This window comes from Bicyclus anynana, chromosome 20, assembly GCF_947172395.1.
Source record: "Bicyclus anynana chromosome 20, ilBicAnyn1.1, whole genome shotgun sequence".
Taxonomy (NCBI): domain Eukaryota; kingdom Metazoa; phylum Arthropoda; class Insecta; order Lepidoptera; family Nymphalidae; genus Bicyclus; species Bicyclus anynana.
This window is the reverse complement of record NC_069102.1, coordinates 12924460-12945179: the sequence shown is the minus strand read 5'-3', so window position 1 is coordinate 12945179 and position 20720 is coordinate 12924460. Positions and strand designations below refer to the sequence as shown.

Sequence of the window (20720 nt, the reverse complement as noted above, 5' to 3'; positions counted from 1 at the left end):
AATATATGTTCGTTAATGTTATTGGTAAAGAGAGGATCAAACATAGAATCATGAATATTAAAACATGTCTAACTGTCTATGATCGTTTGCTACAGCATATTGAAAATATGGATTTCGTGAAACAAATATGGGTAAAACATAATTAAATAGTTTCACAAAGTAACTTAATTTTAGATATATTGCGTACTTATCTATTGTTTTCAACTTTTCAGTTATTTTTCACTGTTATTATGTACTTCGCGAAGGCAGTTGTCTTTATGCGAGGGTCAATGACGCTGATTTTAAAAACAGTGAGATTTTAATTAATTTAACAACATATTTCAATTTGAGACATGTGTTACAATTTTTAATTTATTCCAGAATACAATATGGAGTGAAGCAACTTTTTGGTCCATAAACATACTGTTCTGCATGATTTATCTAGGAACTTTGCCTATGATCTTATTTGAAATGATCAAGAATGAGGTGGACAGTATTAAAGATATTTTATTCAAGCAATTACTACTGGATAATGGTAAAACATATAATTTTATTACATTATTACGTTGTTACATACCTGTTATAATATTTGTACGGTGTATCATCTCTATTTCAAAATGGGCGATCCGAAAGTTTTGAAGATAGCTTTATCGTGAGAAATTCTGCCGAAACAGTCAATTATAGGCCAATAGGCCTGTAATACACGTTCATAGTTTGTATCAGTTGAAAGCGTGTATCGAACAAAACGATCTTGCCATACCTCGAAAAAAACGATCAACCGTCGGACCAAAAGTATGGCTTATTATGAAACCGAATCTCTTAGACAGATATGAAGTGATTTCGAAAACAATTATCTGAAGAGTGACAGGTTTCCTAAGTAATGTCCAAGATCACGGACATTGAGTCCACTGCTGATGCGATTAATATATTGACTTTCATGATCATTATATTGAACTTCAACATAAATGTGCACACAAAATGATGTAGAATGCACATGTGGTGAATTTCAATAGTGTAATCATGGATCATAATCCACACACATATTATCTATGGAAGTGTGTGTGTGTGTCAATCATGATTCACCGTAGCATGTCATATCTTTGACTCGAAATTGTTCATATTAAACACTAGCCGCGCTAACTAGGTCTCTCGCGCCTTCATCTACCCTTAGACCTTCTTGATCCGGTCCTGCCAAAAAATTCGTTCTTAGAGGACTACCGAATTTTGTCTTATGTACCTATATCAAGCTATTCGACGTCATACCTCATTTGCATCATTTGTTTTCATCCCTATATTGTAGATCCCTAGGACTCGTACAAAACGCTTTGCTTCTTCTTTTCTCTTACGCACAGCTAAAGTTTGGAATACCCACAACAACCAACAGACTTGAGAACCAGGTCTGTTTTTCCTGAAACTTATAACTTGGGTATCTTCAAAACAAGAGTGAATAGAGGCACCTTTTAGGCAAGTGTGTCCCTTCTTAGACTGTATCTACACTTACCATCAGGTTAGCTATACCATGGTCAAGCGCGTGCCCATTTGCATAAAAAAGCGATAGTCGAGATTTCGAATGAGTGACCCTTCGCATTTATATGATTAGATTTACGTTTTAGATGATACTTTTCGTAAGGAAAATTGAAAACAACTTTCAACTTCAAATCGGAGTTGTTGTTAATAAACACTTATCTTATAGATGAAGCTCTTCGTGTGGAACTCCAACGAGCTCTGCAGTACATGGAGCTCCGTCCGTGTCAGTACAAGCTGTGTCGCATCATGCCGATGGGTGTCGGGCTCCTGCTCAGCTTCATCAACCTCTGTATCACTTATGTCATAGTTGTCGTACAGTTTGCATCTGCTAAATAAAATTTCTTGTTTGTGTGTGTATTATTAAATAAGTGGTGTTGTTATAATTTTTTAGACTTCTTTTGCTTGACCTAATTGTAAGTATGCGACTTACAAATTAATGTAAGTAAACTTGAACTTGATTAAAAATTGTAAAACAAAAATATGTTTTAATTTCCTAAATGTTTTAATTAATGGAGCAAACTAGTTCACTTTAAAACGATATTAGAAGCGCCTTGTAAGCGCAAGCTTATAGAAAAGTCGTAATATTGTGTTAATGATTATATAAACGATAAGAAAACTTAGATATAAAATGCACTATATGACTGGCTACTTATATACCTATTGTTAAATGGTGATAAACTAAAAAAAAAGAGAAAACCTGTCTAAGTTTGTTGTAGGCTCTTCTCAGGTCTAGGTTCGTTTGGAACTATCGTAACTTTATTTTAAGATTTCGACTAATTATTATCACCATTATCTTATAACCTGATCATTATCTATTACCTGACGTTTCGAAAGTGTTTCTAAAGTAAGCCTAATGGTAAATTAATTTGGACTTTTTTTTACTACTACATTGTTACCATAGCTTATTCTAACATTTTGCAGTATGCTATATTTTGCATACTTATCATAATTTGTTAGCATAAGTTATAATCAGAAATCAATTTACAATAATCTAAAGCTTTGATGAATTAGTATGTGCTTTATTAATATTTAATCGAAATACATAGAACAATGTTATTAATGAATTGAACACTTACATTTCAAAGTCCATGTAATTAGCTTTAATGAAATAGGTACTAGCATTGTGCCTGATAAGGAATACAATATGAATAAGTAGCATAATAATATGGTTGCCTTACAATCACACAAGTGACGCATATTTGAAAGCACTGCAGCAAAATGTTGCTATCTACTTTTGAAACTGCTGTTAAATTTTTTTCGTTCATCTGTCTAATATTCGGTCGTCGTTATTATACGGGCAAATCCAAAATCTTTAAATTGTTATCATGGTCTTATTGTCTCATTTACGCGTTACTCTTCTGTACTATCTCTTGGATGAAAACCGTCATCACTTTGGAAGTCTTCTTATTTTATTTAGTAGAATTCTTTTTCAATTGTTTCAGTGCTTTATTATTTCAGAGCAAAGATTTTGATAGGATAATGTCTCTTATCGCTGTGTGTAAAAACTCTTTGAATATGAAAACCATATCACTGTCTTACAAGCTGTATGCAGTAATGCTAATCTTTTGTATGATTCGCATTTACAGTTATATTAAATTTAATCAGGGATTAAATTCATTACTCGCAACATTTTTCGTCGGCTTCTTGCTCCTTACTTCTACAACTCTGATCTACATTTACAAACTCTTGTTCTTTGATGTTCTTTTCTATTGTATGAGGAGTGTTAGGAAGGCTTTTGAATACAAATATGTCTTCGTCAATTTAATTGGTAAAGAGAGGATCAAACATAGAATCAAAAATATTAAGACATGTCTAATTGTCTATGATAATTTGTTGCAACATGTTGAAAATATGGATTTGGAGAGAGAAATATGGGTAAAATGATATGTATATGACATGATATATGATATGTCTATATTAAAAAGTTTATGAAAAAGTAACTTTAATTTGGATTTATTAATGTATTTACATTTTTTTTATTTTTTTCCAGTTATTTTTTAATGTTATGATAAGCTTCGTGAAGTCAGTTCACTTTACACGATTATCAATGGCGCATATTTTAAAAACAGTGAGTACTTTAACAATTTACATATTTTTTTTATTGTTGACATTTTATTATTACAATGTTTTCTCCAATTGCAGAATATAATATGGTCTGAAGAAACTTTTTGGTTCTTTCTTGCATTGTTTTACATGATTTTTCTCGCATCTGTACCTATGGTTCTATTCGAAATAATCAAAAATGAAGTGGACAACATTAAGGAGATTTTATACAAGCAATCACTGCTCGACAATGGTATGATATTTTTATAAGAGTATAAGAATCGTGATAGCCCAGTGGAAATGACCTCTGCCTTCGATTCGAAGGTTCGAATCCGGTCCGGGCATGCACCTCCAACTTTTCAGTTATGTGTATTTTAAGAAATTAAATATCACGTGTCTCAAACGGCGAAGGAAAACATCGTGATAAGCCTGTATACCTGAGAATTTTCTTATTCTCCAGGTGTGTGTAGTCTGCTAATTATTATAATCCGCATTGGGCCAGCGTGGTGGACTATGTGCCGTTAAACATCCACCATAGCGTTTTCATCTCCGTGAGTCTGAGTTTTTGTACTTGATATTAAGGTTTTTCATTTATTTATTTATTTATTTATTTAAAGCACGCCAACAATACACATATTAACCATTAAAAACAATACAATATGCCACAAAAAATCTGATATGTATACTAACGCTAGGCGCACATAACATTTTATATAATTTCATGTCAACACTTTCATAATAATTATATGTCAAGCTTATAATAATATTATATTATGTCAAAGTTAATAAAAAAGTATACTATTATAAAACATTAGCATAAAAGGAAAACAAATTCATTGAATACAATTATTAAATTAGATTACTAGGTAAAATTACATACAAAATTAAATTAAAGTTGACAATATATTTAAACTTATTCTAAATTATTTATAACAAATAGAAAGAGAAGAAAAGTAATAAACTAAACCTAAGACAATTTATTTAATTAATTATTATTATTATTAAGTACAAAATGGTCGTGTACCTTGTTTTTAAAAACATTGAAGGAGATTTTCGTTTTAGATGAAACTCTTCAGGTGGAACTCCAACGCGCTCTGCAGTACATGGAGCTCCGTCCGTGTCAGTACAAGCTGTGTCGCATCATGCCGATGGGTGTCGGGCTCCTGCTCAGCTTCATCAACCTCTGCATCACTTATGTCATAGTTGTCGTACAGTTTGCATCTGCTAAATAAAATTTCTTCTGTGTGTGTGATGCAGCATTTTATTTGTGGATTGTGTGTTATAGATTTAAGATTTTTGTCAGTTAGATAAATACTGTTGCAAATTAAAATTATAAACAGATGTTTTATTTGTTCGTTCGTTTTGCCCGATTAATGAATAAAATACATCATATAGTAGATACATCACTTTTTATAGAAATAGTTTTGAAAAATCCCAAGGTAAATTTTTTTTTTTTTGGATTTTTAATTTTTTTCACTATCTGAAAATTCTAAATCTTTATGATATTCTTACAGGGCATGAATTAATACATCATCGAGCTAGCACCGCCTTCAAACTGATCATCAGTAAGAACATAATATGATATAATATAGAACTTAGTACGATGTTATTCTTCGCTTTTTAGTTTAGTCGGTATGTTTTATGTTTTTGAAGTCGGTTAAATTTTTTTTATTAAAATTTTTATCTATACTTCTATACTAAAGATTGATAAAGATGAATGATTTGATTGTTTGTTTGTGTGTTTGTGTGTTTGTATGTAATGAATGGGTTTCGAAACTACTGAACCGATTGGAAAAATTCTTTCACTGTTGGGAAGTTGCACTATCCCTGCGTGCTATATGCTATATCATATTTACAAAAAAAAATTAAGGAAAGTTTTAGGAAGGATTTCCTAAAACTCCAATAATGTAACTTACGGAGATCAGCAAAGTAACATTAAGCGATACGAGCGATACAAGTGAACAATAGTGAAATCGGCTACGATTTTTGACAACGAATTGCTTACGTTTGGAAATGTGTATTGATACTCGGATTAAGGAGTGAAATAAAGTCTCATACGAGTCATCAGGTGTTTAATTCCATATCCTCGAACCCTAGTACGTAACAATACTAATGGATTTAGTACACTCACAAAGATAACGATGAAGCCTTCGAACATTTTATAAATTACACTACCTACACACCTACTAACTTTAATGAATTGATAAGAAATTTAATATTAGTAATCACATTGACTTTTTATGGTTCGACTGCCACTAGTGCTTTATAGTTAAAACGCAATACAACAAAATGTTGGTGTCTGAATTTAAAACTTCTGTCAAATGTTTTATGTTCATCTGTCTGATATTTGGTCATTATTGTTACATGGGCAAATCCAAAATTCTTAAATTTTTGTTTTGGTGTTATTGTCTTATTTACGCTATACTCTTGGGCACTATATTTAGTGTTGAAACACACTGTACTGTGGTAGCGTTTTTAGTTTATAATATAGAATACATTTTCAATTGTTTCAATTGTTTGTTGTTAAAGAACAAAAATATCAATAGGGTAATGTCACTTATCGCAATGTGTGAAAAGTTTTTGAATATGAAATCCATATCACTATGTTACAAGCTTTATGGAGCTTTATTAATCGTGTTATTTATTCGCACTTATGCTTTTGCTTATTATAATAAGCAGTTAAGTTACTTAGTAGCATTCTTAATAACCTTCCCTCAATTGTTTTCCGTAACTCTAAACTACATCTACAATGTATTGTTCTTTGATGTTCTTCTCCATTGTATGAGGAGTGTCAGGAAGGCTTTCGAATACAAATATGTCTTCGTTAATGTTATTGGTAAAGATAGGATCAATCATAGAATCAAAAATATTAAGACATGTCTTAATGTCTATGATCGTTTGCTACAACATGTTGAAAATATGGATTTCGAACTAGAAATATGGGTAAATATCTTAATACCTATTCACTTGAAAAATTTTGATAAAGTTTGGATCTACATATGTATTTACTATTTATCAATTGTTTTCAACTTTCCAGTTATTTTTTACTGTTATTGTGTACTTCGCAAAGGCAGTTCTCTTTATGCGAGAGTCTATGACGCTGATTTTAAAAACAGTGAGATTTTTATTAATTTACATAATATCTTCGATTGTAGGCATGCATTACGGCTTTTTCTTTTATTTCAGAATACAATATGGTCTGAATCAACTTTTTGGTCCGTATTTATATTGTTCTGCATGATTTATCTGGGAACTGTTCCTATGATTTTATTCGAAATGATCAAGAATGAGGTAGACAGTATTAAAGATATTTTATTCAAGCAATTACTATTGGATAATGGTAAAAGATATTTAATTATTACAATCGTTGTTTTAAATTACGTTGTTTTTACATGTAACTATTATAATAATGTACAATAATATGCTCAATATACGAAATGTTGGAAAATTGGTAATTTACTGAGGGAAACTGCCACGGTCAGTTATATTGTAATCACGTTCATAATTTGTTTAAGCTTGGAGCGTGTATTGATCAATAGTGTTGTTGCCATAGTTTAAGTAAAAAGATCTATTGTTGGATAATAGTATGAGCTTATGATGTACGCGTTTCATGTACATCTGAAATGAATTCGAAAACAACTATCCAAATAGTGACTTGTTTCCTTAAATTTATTTCCAATGTCACGGACTTTAAGCCTACTGCTGATACGATCATCATATTGGACTTCCCCTAATGGATTTTTAACACTTATATTTTAGATGAAGCTCTTCGTGTGAAACTCCAACGCGCTCTGCAGTACATGGAGCTCCGTCCGTGTCAGTACAAGCTGTGTCGCATCATGCCGATGGGTGTCGGGCTCCTGCTCAGCTTCATCAACCTCTGTATCACTTATGTCATAGTTGTCGTACAGTTTGCATCTGCTAAATAAAATTTCCTGTTTGAGTGTGTATACAATATTAAACAATTAGTGTTGTTTTAAATTTTTAAATTTCCTTCACTTGGATTTGATTTAGAGTACGTGGCATAAACTTTATCTTTAATAAAAATTACAAAACAAAAATATGTTTTTATTTCTTCTATTATGTAAAGTAATCTTTTTGTAATCTATTTGGACGGTATTATACCTAGAAAGCTCAACTTTAATGTTTCTTTTAGTTAAACCAAGTCTCAAAGGATTATTTTCGCAACATGACCTGTCCTTCGTAGTATTTGCTCACATTATGCCAAGTTTCATTTGAATTCATTTAGTAGTTTGGGTTTGATAATTAAAAAAAAATGCATTTCCATAACAATGAGGGAACTACAATTCTAGAATTTGCAGCCGCGCATAACCTAGCTATAGTAAATACATTTTTCAAAAAGAAAGACGAACATCTCATCACTTACAAAAGTGGAAATGCACAAACCCAAATAGATTATATTTTAATAGATAAGCGTAATCTCAGGCAAATAAAGGACTGTAAGGTAATTCCTGGCGAACCTCTAACATCACAGCATAGACTATTGCTTGCAGCCATGAAACTTAGAACACCTATTAAACAAAAGAAGGCTAGAATTACCAAAATAAAATGGTACAACCTCCCCAGTGATAAAGGAAGTAAACTTATAGACAATATTAGGAGCTATTTCTGTGACAACCATTGTGACTGTGAGACACCGAATACCACCTGGTCAAAGTTTGAAAATTTCTGTGTTAGTAACGCCAAAAATCTATTAGGAATCAGTAAAGGAGCTTTAAATAACAAAAAAGATATAAAATGGTGGAACAACCAAACCAATGAAACAGTGGCTGAAAAGAAACGTCGATTCAAAATCTGGCAAAAAACATGTTCAGGCAAAGACAGAGAGGACTACAAGGTGGCCAAGAAAGCAGCCAGAAGAACAGTGGCTATTGAAAGAGATAAAGCAGAGCAGGACCTTTATGCACGCCTAGAACTAGCAACTGACACTGAAATGTATAAATTAGCAAGACAAAGGCACAATAGCTCAAAAGATTTTCAAACCACCAAGTATGTTAAAAATCGCGAAGGGGTATTGCTTACAAATGATAAGGATATATGTGATAGATGGCTTGAATACTACAATCATCTGTTAAATGATGAATTCCCGCGACAGTAAGAAACAAAGGAACCAATGACGCTAGGACCCATCAATAAAATCACATCGGCTGAGGTCAAAAATGCGATACGCAAAATGAAAAACCATAAAGCAAGTGGTCCAGATGAAATACCGACTGAAATATGGAAAACACTAAAAGCTGATGGAGAGGTATGGCTTACTAAATTATTTAATAACATCTTATCCAGTGAAGAAATGCCAGATACTTGGAGAAATAGTATTTTAGTTCCTTTCTATAAAAACAAAGGCGATGTTTGTGACTGCGGAAATTACCGGGGAATCAAATTAACATCACATACCCTTAAGATCTGGGAAAGAGTTCTCAGTGAGCGCCTCACCAGTCATATCCTCCTAACCGAAAATCAATTTGGCTTTACTGCTGGAAAGGGGACCACTGATGCTATTCATGCTGTCAGATTAGTTATGGAAAAAGCTCGCGAGAATAAGCAAAATCTATGGCTAGTGTTTATCGACCTGGAAAAGGCGTTTGATCGCGTACCCAGGGCGATAATATGGCAAGCTTTAAGAGCTCATGGTGTCCCTGAACTTTATGTAAGACTTGTTAAAGAAATGTACAACAATGTCAAAACGTGCGTGAGAAGCCCAGCGGGATTGTCTAAATCCTTTGATATCACTGTTGGTGTCCATCAGGGCAGCGCTCTCAGCCCTCTGCTATTTAATGCAGTCATAAACTGTCTGTGTTATTGAGTAAATGAAATGGAAAATTGCTAACCAAACAATCCTGCGATAAGCTCCTTAGCCCTCAGTGTACGAAATATCGAAACGTTATGAAATCGCTACGGATTTAAGAGGTTGTAGCATTGAAAAAGTATAGGGCAAGTTGATAAGTCGACTCAGATGTCTACTTAAAATGTCCACCCGCTCTCGGATATTCGAAGTGATGTAAAACGTTACTGGCAAACGGCCAGGTATGTATTCGATACGTGTCCGAGACGTAATAGTGAGTGATGAGCTTTAACGTTTCATACTATACTTGAAATTTTCTTAGATGTCAATTTTAAACAACAATAATGGCTGACTATGAACCAAAGACAATCAGTAGGGTTGAGAAGTTTACCGCGGGCATCGTAACGATATCAAGTAGGTATCGTTATATCTGAAATAACCAAACTAAAATATCCGTTGCTATACGTCATCTTAAAAAACGAATACGTTCCATATTCGTTTCGTTTTCCAACTTTTCAGTTGTGTGCATTTTAGGAAATTAAATATAATTTTAAGAATATATACTCCAAGGAGAAGAAGTGAATCATGAAATACATGAAAATGTTGGATATAGTAATAATAATAATAATAATAAAAGATACATAAGTTACAAAAGTTAAAAAACATTAACATTTCATTTCATTTTGTTGGATATAGTAGCGACATTATTTCCGCATACGAATATTTTTGAAATAAAGTCAGTGGCAATTTATAATGGAAATTTTTAATTTTTAAATTGTTGAAGAAAACAATTGAGAAAAACAAAAAAGCGACAAAAATATTTTTCTATTGAATTAAAGATTATTATTTCTTTCTTTTTTTACCTTGGTTATACACCACTAGTCCAAATGACTATGTAGAACATAATTGGAATTAATGTACACTTACTGTCTGTCTCTAATTATAATTCGTAACATTTTTCTAGCTCTAGAACCTACTAAATTTATTACCGCATAATGTCATATATTCAAAAATCTTTGTACTAAAGTTTCGGCCCCTTGTACATCACTATCTCTCAAACTTCTTTATATAATATCCTAATAACTCTGACCAGAAAAATAAAAATCTCACCATGTTGCGAAACAAAAGTAATAAATTTTTTTCCATTAGTATTTCAAATCTTTTATTTATTTTTCTGATCCAGCAATCATAATATTCAAGTCGTATTTGTGTATTGTTTTCTTTATTCTTAATTTAAAAATTTTGCAAGTGATTGAAGAATCGGTTTATCGGTTTTTTAATAATTTTTGATCGTGCTATATAATTACAAACATTCGGGAGCACTCGCGCCGCGATCGGTTAAGCTCGGTTTAGGATGAGTTAACTGCGAGCAAAAAGTGCCACATTGTCGCTTCCATGCTCACAGTGAGGTCGTGTCAATGTTTGTTCCATATCATCATTACTTATTTGTTTCGTTTGCAATTGTTAGTCTTGTTATTTATTTGTTGTTTGGTTGTTATATTATTGCTGATTGCTGAGTAGTGTATGACTAACAATAATATAACTAACCGAAAATTCCGACTTTCAGATGGGTGGATTTTAGGTTGAATTTCATATGGATTGATTTATTTATTAGGTATATTAAAAATATAAAAAAAAAAATGAAAAAATACAACCGACTTCAAAATGTTAACGTACCCACGAAACTAAAAAGGGAAAGATAGCATTATTATATTTTCTACTTATTGATCATTTTGAAGTCGCTGCCAAGCCCGTCTGATGTTGACTTAAGTCGTTACTGAAAAAAACACATGACAGACAAAAATAATGTCTGAGAAACAAAAATCTTTACGATAGGGTACACCTTGAATTAATAGATTGAATACACTGGCTTGGCAGAAAATATAATGATATTATTTTTCCCTTTTTTAATTTCGTGGGTACGTTAATATTTTGAAGTCGGTTGTATTTTTTTAAATCATTATTTGTTTTTTCTCAATTAGGTCCTTCAACTATTTTAAAATCAAAAATCTCCATTTAAAATTGCCACTGACTTTATGAAAAAATATTCGTATGCGGAAATAATGTCGCTGCTATGTCCAACGTTTTCATGTATGTAGATTTACTTCTTCTCCATGGAGTATAATATATTCTTTGGTGCTGTGTTAATAAAGATACACATTTATTTTATTTATAAGCCACAAAGGACACAAATATTAAAATTAAAAAATATGTACATAATTATCGACAAGTTATAATTTCATGTATCTTTCCCGTCTCTTCAATTCATAGACAATCTAGCATTACGAAATGTCAAATTCGCAACATTTTCGTTAATCTGTAGAAATAAAACTTGTTGTGATTTCGTTTTTAGTGAAATAAATGTGATATAATAGTTAATTACAAGCAGTTTTTATGTAATTCGCGGTGTGCGCGTTAAATGAAGTGATGTGTATATAAATGATTTAGTTTAAACGGACGGTTTGTGAGAAATATGTGAATGTCGTGACGACGGATCTTTGTTTACCTTTTTTGCCATATAAGGAAAAAAATGGTATACGCAGATGCATTTGACGTCAAGCTACATCGCACTCGCGTCGGCGCAAATGAAAGTGCCCCACATAGCTAATTAGTGTAATTTCGCGATGATTATTTTAGCGCAAGCAGCAGGGGTCGCGGGGTCGACGACCTTGCGCCGAACATCTGGGCTCTCACAATTTATTGCTGCTTTTTATATTATTTTGTTATAAGAATCACAGACAGATAAATTACATGTGACGATGGAAGCATATAATTAATTATGTTTGTCTTTTAAATTAAGTAAATTTTTTTTTGTTTACACCACCATGTCACCATGTCAGTCCGTATACAGGATCAGACTACGAGGCCAATCCAATTGCAACGAGGAGTGCGGCAGGGAGATGTAATCTCCCCGAAGCTATTTACCATTGCTGCATTGGAAGATGTCTTTAAGCTTCTGGACGGATTTGGCATCAACATCAATGGTGTTTGATGTGTTGAGTACATCACTCAACTACCGTTTGCCAACGATGTAGTCATTATGGCAAATTACCAAAATTCCTCAGTGCTTGAAAACGAAAGTCTTCGATCAGTGCGTGTGACCAGTGATGACATACGGATCCGAGTCTTGGTCGCTGACTATGGGCCTTATTAGAAGGCTCAAAGTCACGCAGCGGGCGATGGAGCGAGCTATATCGAATCAGGAACGAGGAGATCAGCATACGAACCAAAGTCACTGACTTAGCTCAGCGAGTCACGAAGCTGAAGTGGCTATGAGCAGGCCACATACTTTGAAGAGCCGATGGACGTTGGGGTTCCAAGGTGCTGAAATGGAGACCCCGCATCGAAAAGCGCAGTGTTGGTCGACCCCCCCACTAGGAGGTCCGAGAATCAAGCAGGTTGCAGGGAGCCGCTGGATGCTGGCGGCCCGAGATCGTTGTGCTTAGAGGTCCATGCAAGAGGCCTATGTCCAGCAGTGGAAGTATATCGGCTAATAAGGTGAGGTAAGGTATTTTCTGTTTAAAATATAACTATCAGAACTGACTTTATTTTATTTGAAAAGTACTGGACATAATTAATAACATTGAACATGAAAATTTTGCAAAAAGGTCATGAAATTAACTAGAATAAAACTACGCTTTCATTTGAGACCCCACTCGAGTATATTTGAAGACATTCGTTTGTAAACCCCCCCCCCCCCCCCACTTTAAACACCCATAACTTTTAAACGGCTCAACCGATTTTCACCAAACATGTCTAAGAACACTCACCCATAAATTACCTTTAATACAAAAAAAACTAAATTCAAATCACTTCATCCGTTTGTTAGCTATGGCGCCACAGACAGACATGTCAAACTTATAACCCCTCTTTTTGCGTCGGGGGTTAAAAAGATACCCGTATTAAGCGACAGGGGGAAAGACTGCGCGGGTGTGAAATCGTGCGAGCGGAGAAGTGACGTGCATCAGTCGTGGGTTTTTCATTCATCGCTACACGCACCCCGGCCCGCGCGGAACATCTTGAGTGTTATGTAGTTGCCAAGCTAAGTTACACAATTATTTATTTGTTACTTAATTTTTATTGTAAACTGTAAGACGGCCTCCGTGGCGCAGTGGTATGCGCGGTGGATTTTCAAGACAGAGGTCCTGGGTTCGATCCCCGGCTGGACCGACTGAGGTTTTCTTAATTGGTCCAGGTCTGGCTGGCGGAAGGCTTCGGCCGTGGACAGTTACCACCCTACGCCAAAGACGTACCGCCAAGTGATTTAGCGTTCCGGTACGGTGTCGTGTAGAAACCGAAAGGGTTGTGGATTTTCATTTTCCTAACAAGTTAGTCCGCTTTCATCTTAGATTGCATCATCACTTACCATCAGATGAGATTGTAGTCAAGGGCTAAGTTGTAAAGAATAAAAAAAAATTAGTAATTCACGTGACTTCACGTGACGTGACAAAGTGCATAGGGTTACGGTTACTCATAGGGTTTCCCCACCATGCTCACAATGCACGTGTCTCGTGGTATGTAATTATATTGTACGTAAATATCATTGTAGATATCCGATTATCGCTTCTTTTCAGTTTAAAACAAAAATGGAACTGGGCAGGACATTTGTCAAGATATAAAGATAAGAGATGGATATAAAAAAAATGTAGGAAGACAGAAAAAAAGATGGGTTGATGACATAATAAAAATAGCAGGAAAAAACTGGATGCATAATGCCAAAGATAGGGAAAAATGGAAAAAGATGGAGGAGGCTTTATTTTACCAATAGGAGGCCACATAACTAAATAACAGCGTAATGTCTTACGGTATTTTATTGTGGGGCAAGGCAAGGGCCGATATTCAATCTATATTTGTACTTCAAAAAAGAGCAATTCGAGCAATATATCAATTAAAATCACGCGAGTCCCTTCGTCAAAAGTTTAAAGAAATAGGTATACTAACAGTAGCCTGTCAATATATATATAACAGTATAGTATATGTGAGACAAAATATTAATTTGTACAAACGAAAAGGAGATCTAAACCCACGTCTTACTAGACACGGGCATAAGTTAGTTATTTCTGCATATCGTCTCCAAAGAGTAAAAAAATCCTTTGTAGGTTTGGGTGTACTCTTCTATAATAAGATCCCCAAGACTATGATGGACCTGCCAATGTGCTTTAAGCAATGTGTTAAAAAACATTTACTTAGTCGAGGGTACTACAACATTGATGAGTTCCTTAATGATAAAGATGCTTGGAGGCCGTTGGATCAGCTTCCACCTTCACACAGGAAGTAAAACTATAAGAAATGTAAACAGTAATTGTTATCAATTGTAAATTATAATACTGTATGACTTTTTCAAAAGAGCAACTGTTGAGTTTCTTGCCGGTATCTTCTCAGCAGGACCTGCCTTCCGAACCGGTGGTAGAATCTTTACAAATAGTCAACTGACGTGTCAAAAGTGCTTGTAAACTGAGCCTACTTGAAATAAATGATTTTTGATTTTGATTTGAACAGAAATATTTTAAAATTTATTATTAACATATTATGTAAAACTGTTCAGTGAAAATAAAGCTATAATAATAATAATAAATGTCATTGTCGCGAGCCGTGATAGCCCAGTGGATATGACCTCTGGGCTACATTGTATGGTGTAGGTGAGAATCCGGTCCGGGGCATGCACCTCCAACTTTTCAGTTGTGTGCATTTTAAGAAATTAAATATCACGTGTCTCAAACGGTAAAGGAAAACATCGTGAGGAAACCTGCTTACCAGAGATTTTTCTCAATTCTCTGTGTGTGTGAAGTCTGCCAAACCGCATTGGGCCAGCGTGGTGGACTATTAACCTAACCCCTCTCATTCTGAGAGGAGACTCGGGCTCAGCAGTGAGCCGAATATGGGTTGATAACGAACGATATTTCAATTACTGCCTCTTTACAATACCGTAATATGAGATGTTTGTATTTAGGAAGTAAAGTAAACCATCATTTTCTGCATTGTTCTGCTACCCGAGTAAAGTCAGGGCGGGTAGCTAGTAGAAAAAGGCACCTGTCGTCTCTATTTACAGTATAGAGGGGAACACACGAATGGTCATAAATCACAATAAAACCATGCTTATCGTCGCCGCAGCGGAGGTTGCGACGTATTACTCAATTGACGAGCACGATAAACATGACAGATTGTATGCTGTATGGTTCTAGGTTCGATTCCCTCTTCATTATCGTATTTTTAATGGCCCCTTGCAGGACTAATCTTCTAGGAACGAGAAAGTGATTTGGTGATTTAAGAGTGGAGGTGCATCTACTGAACCGGTTTTGAAAATTCTTCTAATAATAGAAAGCTACATCTTTATCCAGTAACATAATCTATACCTACTTATAATAAATCTGTATAGAGTCTGTCTATGTAGAGTCTGTACATGAAATATATTTCTAAATTACTTACTATCAGGGGGTGATTATTGATCGATACTGATGCCAATAATGCAATATAGTATACTTTTCATCACGCTACGATCAATAGGAGTAATTGTGTAATTCTTTGTGTGTACTTGGTATAGGCGGGGAGAGTCACTGACTTGAGTGGAAAAGGGGAGTGTTTGTTAAGAGTCAAAGGATCCTTTAACCCTACACACAACGTTCACAAGTGCGTGACTCCACTCAAGGTCATTCTCTGCCATTCTAGGGTCTTATTTTGGTTACAGTTTCATTTGTTAATAAGTTGTCTTAACAAATGTTTTGAATCATAACCTTATGGTTTGAAATAAATGAATTTTAGCTTTGACTTTAGCATAATAACTGTCGGAACTAAAAAACTTAAACATACAAATGTGTTTTACTGTATTCTGAGATAAATATTTACAACATTTATTAACTACATTCCAGTTGTCTTGTATTGTCGGTCAGTAGGCTCACGTTAGATATGGCTGAGTGACGGCACATCAAACACTAGATAACCCTCGGTTAACTTTAGGGTTAGTGCTTACGTCACTAGAATTACAAGATTCCTAGTATTAGACGCACGCAAATTGGTTCCAATCATAGATTTATAACACGTAGATAGTGTGTAGCTGGATTTGTAAGCCATTTTATGTACCCCGAAATGGGAGCCCTTGACGCATTGCTACGCTATGATACTTGTGTGCGTGTTATCAGCGAGTGAAATTAGCTTAGCTCCTTCTGTGACTGTGTGAGTCACTAACTTATGTTTGGATGTATTCATGCCTCGAAAAAATGTGATATTTTTTTAATCTAGTAGAACGATAATAAACGATTTTTGACCGTTTTAAAAAGTGTCAACTGGCCTATTAATATGGTAGAAACTGTCAAAGTTTTAGATTTTATAAAATGACTAATATTGTCTTTATTTACAACCTTTTAAAGTAAACATAAGGTAGGGGTAACGTAGGGTAGGGTTAGAGAAGGGTTGAATGTTTACATCGAGTTTCACGCGGACGAAGTCGCGGGCGTCCGCTAGCAATATATAAATGTGAAAGGTTTTTCATCTCGAAATCTCGAAAACTATTTGACGTACAAAGATGAAATTTGGCAAGGAAGTAGTTTACAATTAGTAGATGACGGATTTTGCAAGAGGGCCGGATTAGGGAGGTCTAAGGGCAGACGAACGTCCGCTAGTTTCGTATATGTCAACTAATATCCTTTTTTTTATTCTTTATAAGTTAGCCCTTGACTACAATCTCACCTGATGGTAAGTGATAATGCAATCTAAGACGAAAGCGAAACTTGTTAGGAGGAGGATGAAATTCACACCCCTTTCGGTTTCTACACGGCATCGTACCGAAACGCTAAATCACTTAGCGGTACATCTTTGCCGGTAGGGTGGTAACTAGCCACGGACGAAGCGTCCCACCAGCCAGACCTGGTCCAATTCAATTCTCAGTCGGCCCAGCCGGGATTCGAACCCAGGACCTCCGTCTTGTAAATCCAGTTAGTGAATTTGCCTGTTGGCCACCTTAAATAACTGTTATTATCTGGGGTTAACAATCACACATACAAATCATTGTTCGCCAGTACAATCAAAATCGACTTAACATTATCAGAATTGGTACGTCAACCACGTCTCACCATTATAGTAAATTGGTCGTACATCACGTCTTGCATCACACGGGAATCGATCCCGGACCCTGCATCCTTATTTACACAACAACATAAACGACGATGAGGCAACGGCGAGCGATGTGGCTATTATTCTCAATTGTTGCCCTTTGGACCATACAGTGTTTTTTAAACCGACTTCAAACAAAAGATTTTATAACACATTTGCTCGTAAAGTAAAGTAAAATGCACATGTGCCGTAATAATGTAATATAAAACCTCTATCATCCGTCTTAAAACGAACGGTACTTTCCTAAATCTTCGCAAAGAGTTTTTATGTAAGAAAAAAGCTCAACATTATATTAATAAAATTAACTTTGTGAGATGAAATATAATATTAAAACATTTAACTCTTTAATTTTAATAATTTTGACAATAAATATCAACCATTTATCGCTAACAAAAATATTAATTTAGTTTATTATTGGCTGTTTTTGGTGCATTTGCCTAAAAAAAACGCACGCACTTCGCTATCCATGCAAAAATGCGTATCAAAATGTCATCCTAAGGAAAACAAAGATGCAAATAAATTTTCAGAAAGTGTGTTCAAAGTGTGTTTCCTCGCAATTGTGTTATAAAACGTCGTATGGCATACGTGCGCTTTGATAATTACAGCTTCTGCTTCCTTACTATTATAGCTCGAGCTAAGGCTCGAGCTTGCAATATCGCCTGGGTTGTAATTTTCAGCATAATGTACTATTACATTCGAGCCTTATGTATGTACGCAAGTAATGTAGGTACCACGGAAATAATAATACTCTGGAAATCGCTTCTGTCATTGTTAGTTTTGTTCTCTCATTCTGAGAGGAGACTCGAGCTCAGCAGTGAGCCGAATATGGGTTGATAATGATGATGATGATTGTTAGTTTTGAGAACTCCGTACCTGGGACGACACACAGACGAACACACAGAAAGTGTAAAAATATTACACACTAACAAACGAATTGCATAATTGGAAATTATGATGTTGAATGAAAATAAGAAATATGTTATTCTTCAGTTTTTGAAAAAAGAATTTAATTTCCGTAATTTAGATTTGAAAGTTGTTTAATTTCTGTAACTACATAGTTATTTATACGAATATAATAGCAAAATTTCCGAAAGTTCCATTTGTCACTTGTGATATGTTGTTTTTTTGGGGTAAATCGAATTTATATTAAAAGAAAATAGACTTTAGAGTTAGGTCAGAGTAAACTTTAGTTGGTAGGTACTTAACTTGTTTAGTTACACTAAACAACAGTTCTATGGTACTAACTAAAAACTACTTTTTAAAGTTTACTATTTAGCATTAGCTTTAGTGTTTAGATTTTCTCAAAGTTACTAAACTGGTTTGGATGGTGGTGTCGATACAATATTCTTGATTCTTTGAAAAATATTTAAAAAAAAATTTCAAGGTTATTTCGAATGATAAAAACTAATAAAAATAAATGTAAACAAATCCTGTGTATATATTATAATTAAAAAAAAAATAAGTATGTATGTAAATTTTAAATAGTCTACCTAACATTACAAAAAATGTATACAACTTAAAACAATACTCAAAAACTTTAATAACTTAATCTTAAACACATAATTTAATCGATTTATTATTTTAATTCTAGCTATATTAATAATGTCTTTATACAATAAAATCACAGATTAATTTTTGACAAAAAATACTTTATAATAACTTCAATAAAAAAGGCACGAATAAATTATAATATATTTTTTGACCTACTAGTATACCCACAACTTAAACGCACTGATTGTCTATGAATGTACGCAAGTAAAATATGCGATTGTGTATTACTATACTATTTACTAAAATATAAAGAACATCTTCAGAAAAGACGACTCGTTTATTCAACATAGAACTTCACTTCAGGTAAGTTCGTTTAATCTCCAATTATAAAGAGATAAAGATTGTGAGGTTGTAGGGGTAATCTTTGGATCTAGTAAGCAGATTATGTAAATTCTTTTACCAATAGAAAGCTTTATTTATTATTCCCGTATTCCCACAGGAACGGGAACATTACGGTCTACAATATTATGGGATTTTTCGAGTTTCTGCTGGCTATTCCCTATATTTTTTTTAACCTCTCCTGTAGTCACAGTCGAAATAAAAAGGAATGATGTTTCAAATTCATCAAGCTGTTTTCTGTTTTAGATACTAACATAAGTATATTCATTTTTAAATATAATATATTGGTAAATAAAAACCAAAATATCTACAACATAAATTTCTACAAAAAATCTACCTATTCACATTTTATGTCAATTCAAATTTATCAACTTACCTATAGTTTTAATACTTCCAATTGTATCAATAATGCCGAATAATGACTTACTTATATAAAACAGTACCCGTATATCCAGAACAGAGACGGTTGACTGACTTAAATAAAACAGTAGGTACTCGGATATCCAGAACAGAGAGGATTGACTGACTCAAATAAAACAGTACCCGAATATATCCAGAACAGAGAGGGTTGACTGATTAATATAAAACAGTGCCCGAATATACAGAACATATATGGTTAACTGACTTAAATAAAAACAGTACCCGTATATCCAGAACAGTGACGGTTAACTGACTTAAATAAAACAGTAGGTACTCGGATATCCAGAACAGAGAGGGTTGACTGACTTAAATAAAGCAGTACCCGGACATCCGTAGCAGACAGGGTTGACTGACTTAAATAATACAGTTCCCGGATATCCAGAACAGAGACGGTTGACTGACTTAAATCGAACAGTGCCTGGATATCCAGAACAGAGAGGGTTGACTGACTTTAATAATGCAACACCCGGATATCGAGAACAGAGAAAGTTCACTCATTTCAATAAAACAGTTAGTTCACGGATATCCAGAACAAAGTTAGGTTATCTATGCAGAACACTATAAAGGCGAAGACGGTTGTGGCGCGTCAAACACTAAAGTCCGAACAGTGTGCTGGCTGTCAGTCATTGGATTACTCTCCAGAGCTTTATGAGGTCTTCGCTTGAAGTTGTTGCATAGAACCAACACCTGGAACAAACAAACAACAATCAGAACAAATAGAAACCCTATTAGTTCAGTGGTAGAGGGGTCGGACTCATCACCGAGAGGTGGTGGTCCGATCCCCGCTGGACTAATGCCCTATTTTTCTCCGTATTCCCACAAGAATGTGAACTCTGCTAGTCAATAAATATTTTTCACAAGGCCAATGACCTTAGCAAACTTGTATCCTAAATTACTTATTCTGTACATAGCTCTGTTAATTGCCACACGTTTACTCTGCCACAATGCG

At 34.4% G+C, this 20720-nt stretch overlaps 2 protein-coding genes across 3 annotated transcripts in view; one reads left to right on the top strand and one right to left on the bottom strand.

Moving 5' to 3' along the window:
- The first annotated feature begins 8065 nt into the window (after positions 1 to 8065).
- Positions 8066 to 8668, top strand: LOC128199248 (uncharacterized). The gene has a single exon (XM_052887965.1). It carries the CDS (start codon positions 8066 to 8068, stop codon positions 8666 to 8668), a length of 603 nt encoding a protein of 200 aa, XP_052743925.1.
- A 10221-nt stretch (positions 8669 to 18889) lies between these two features.
- Positions 18890 to 20720, bottom strand: part of LOC112047669 (phospholipid phosphatase 2) — a 38550-nt gene continuing 36719 nt past the window's right edge. For both annotated transcript variants that reach the window (XM_024084861.2, XM_024084862.2), the window contains exon 7: positions 18890 to 20458. In XM_024084861.2, the coding sequence (XP_023940629.1) occupies positions 20330 to 20458 (129 nt within the window). In that variant the 3' untranslated portion in view covers positions 18890 to 20329. The remainder of the gene's footprint in view (positions 20459 to 20720) is intronic.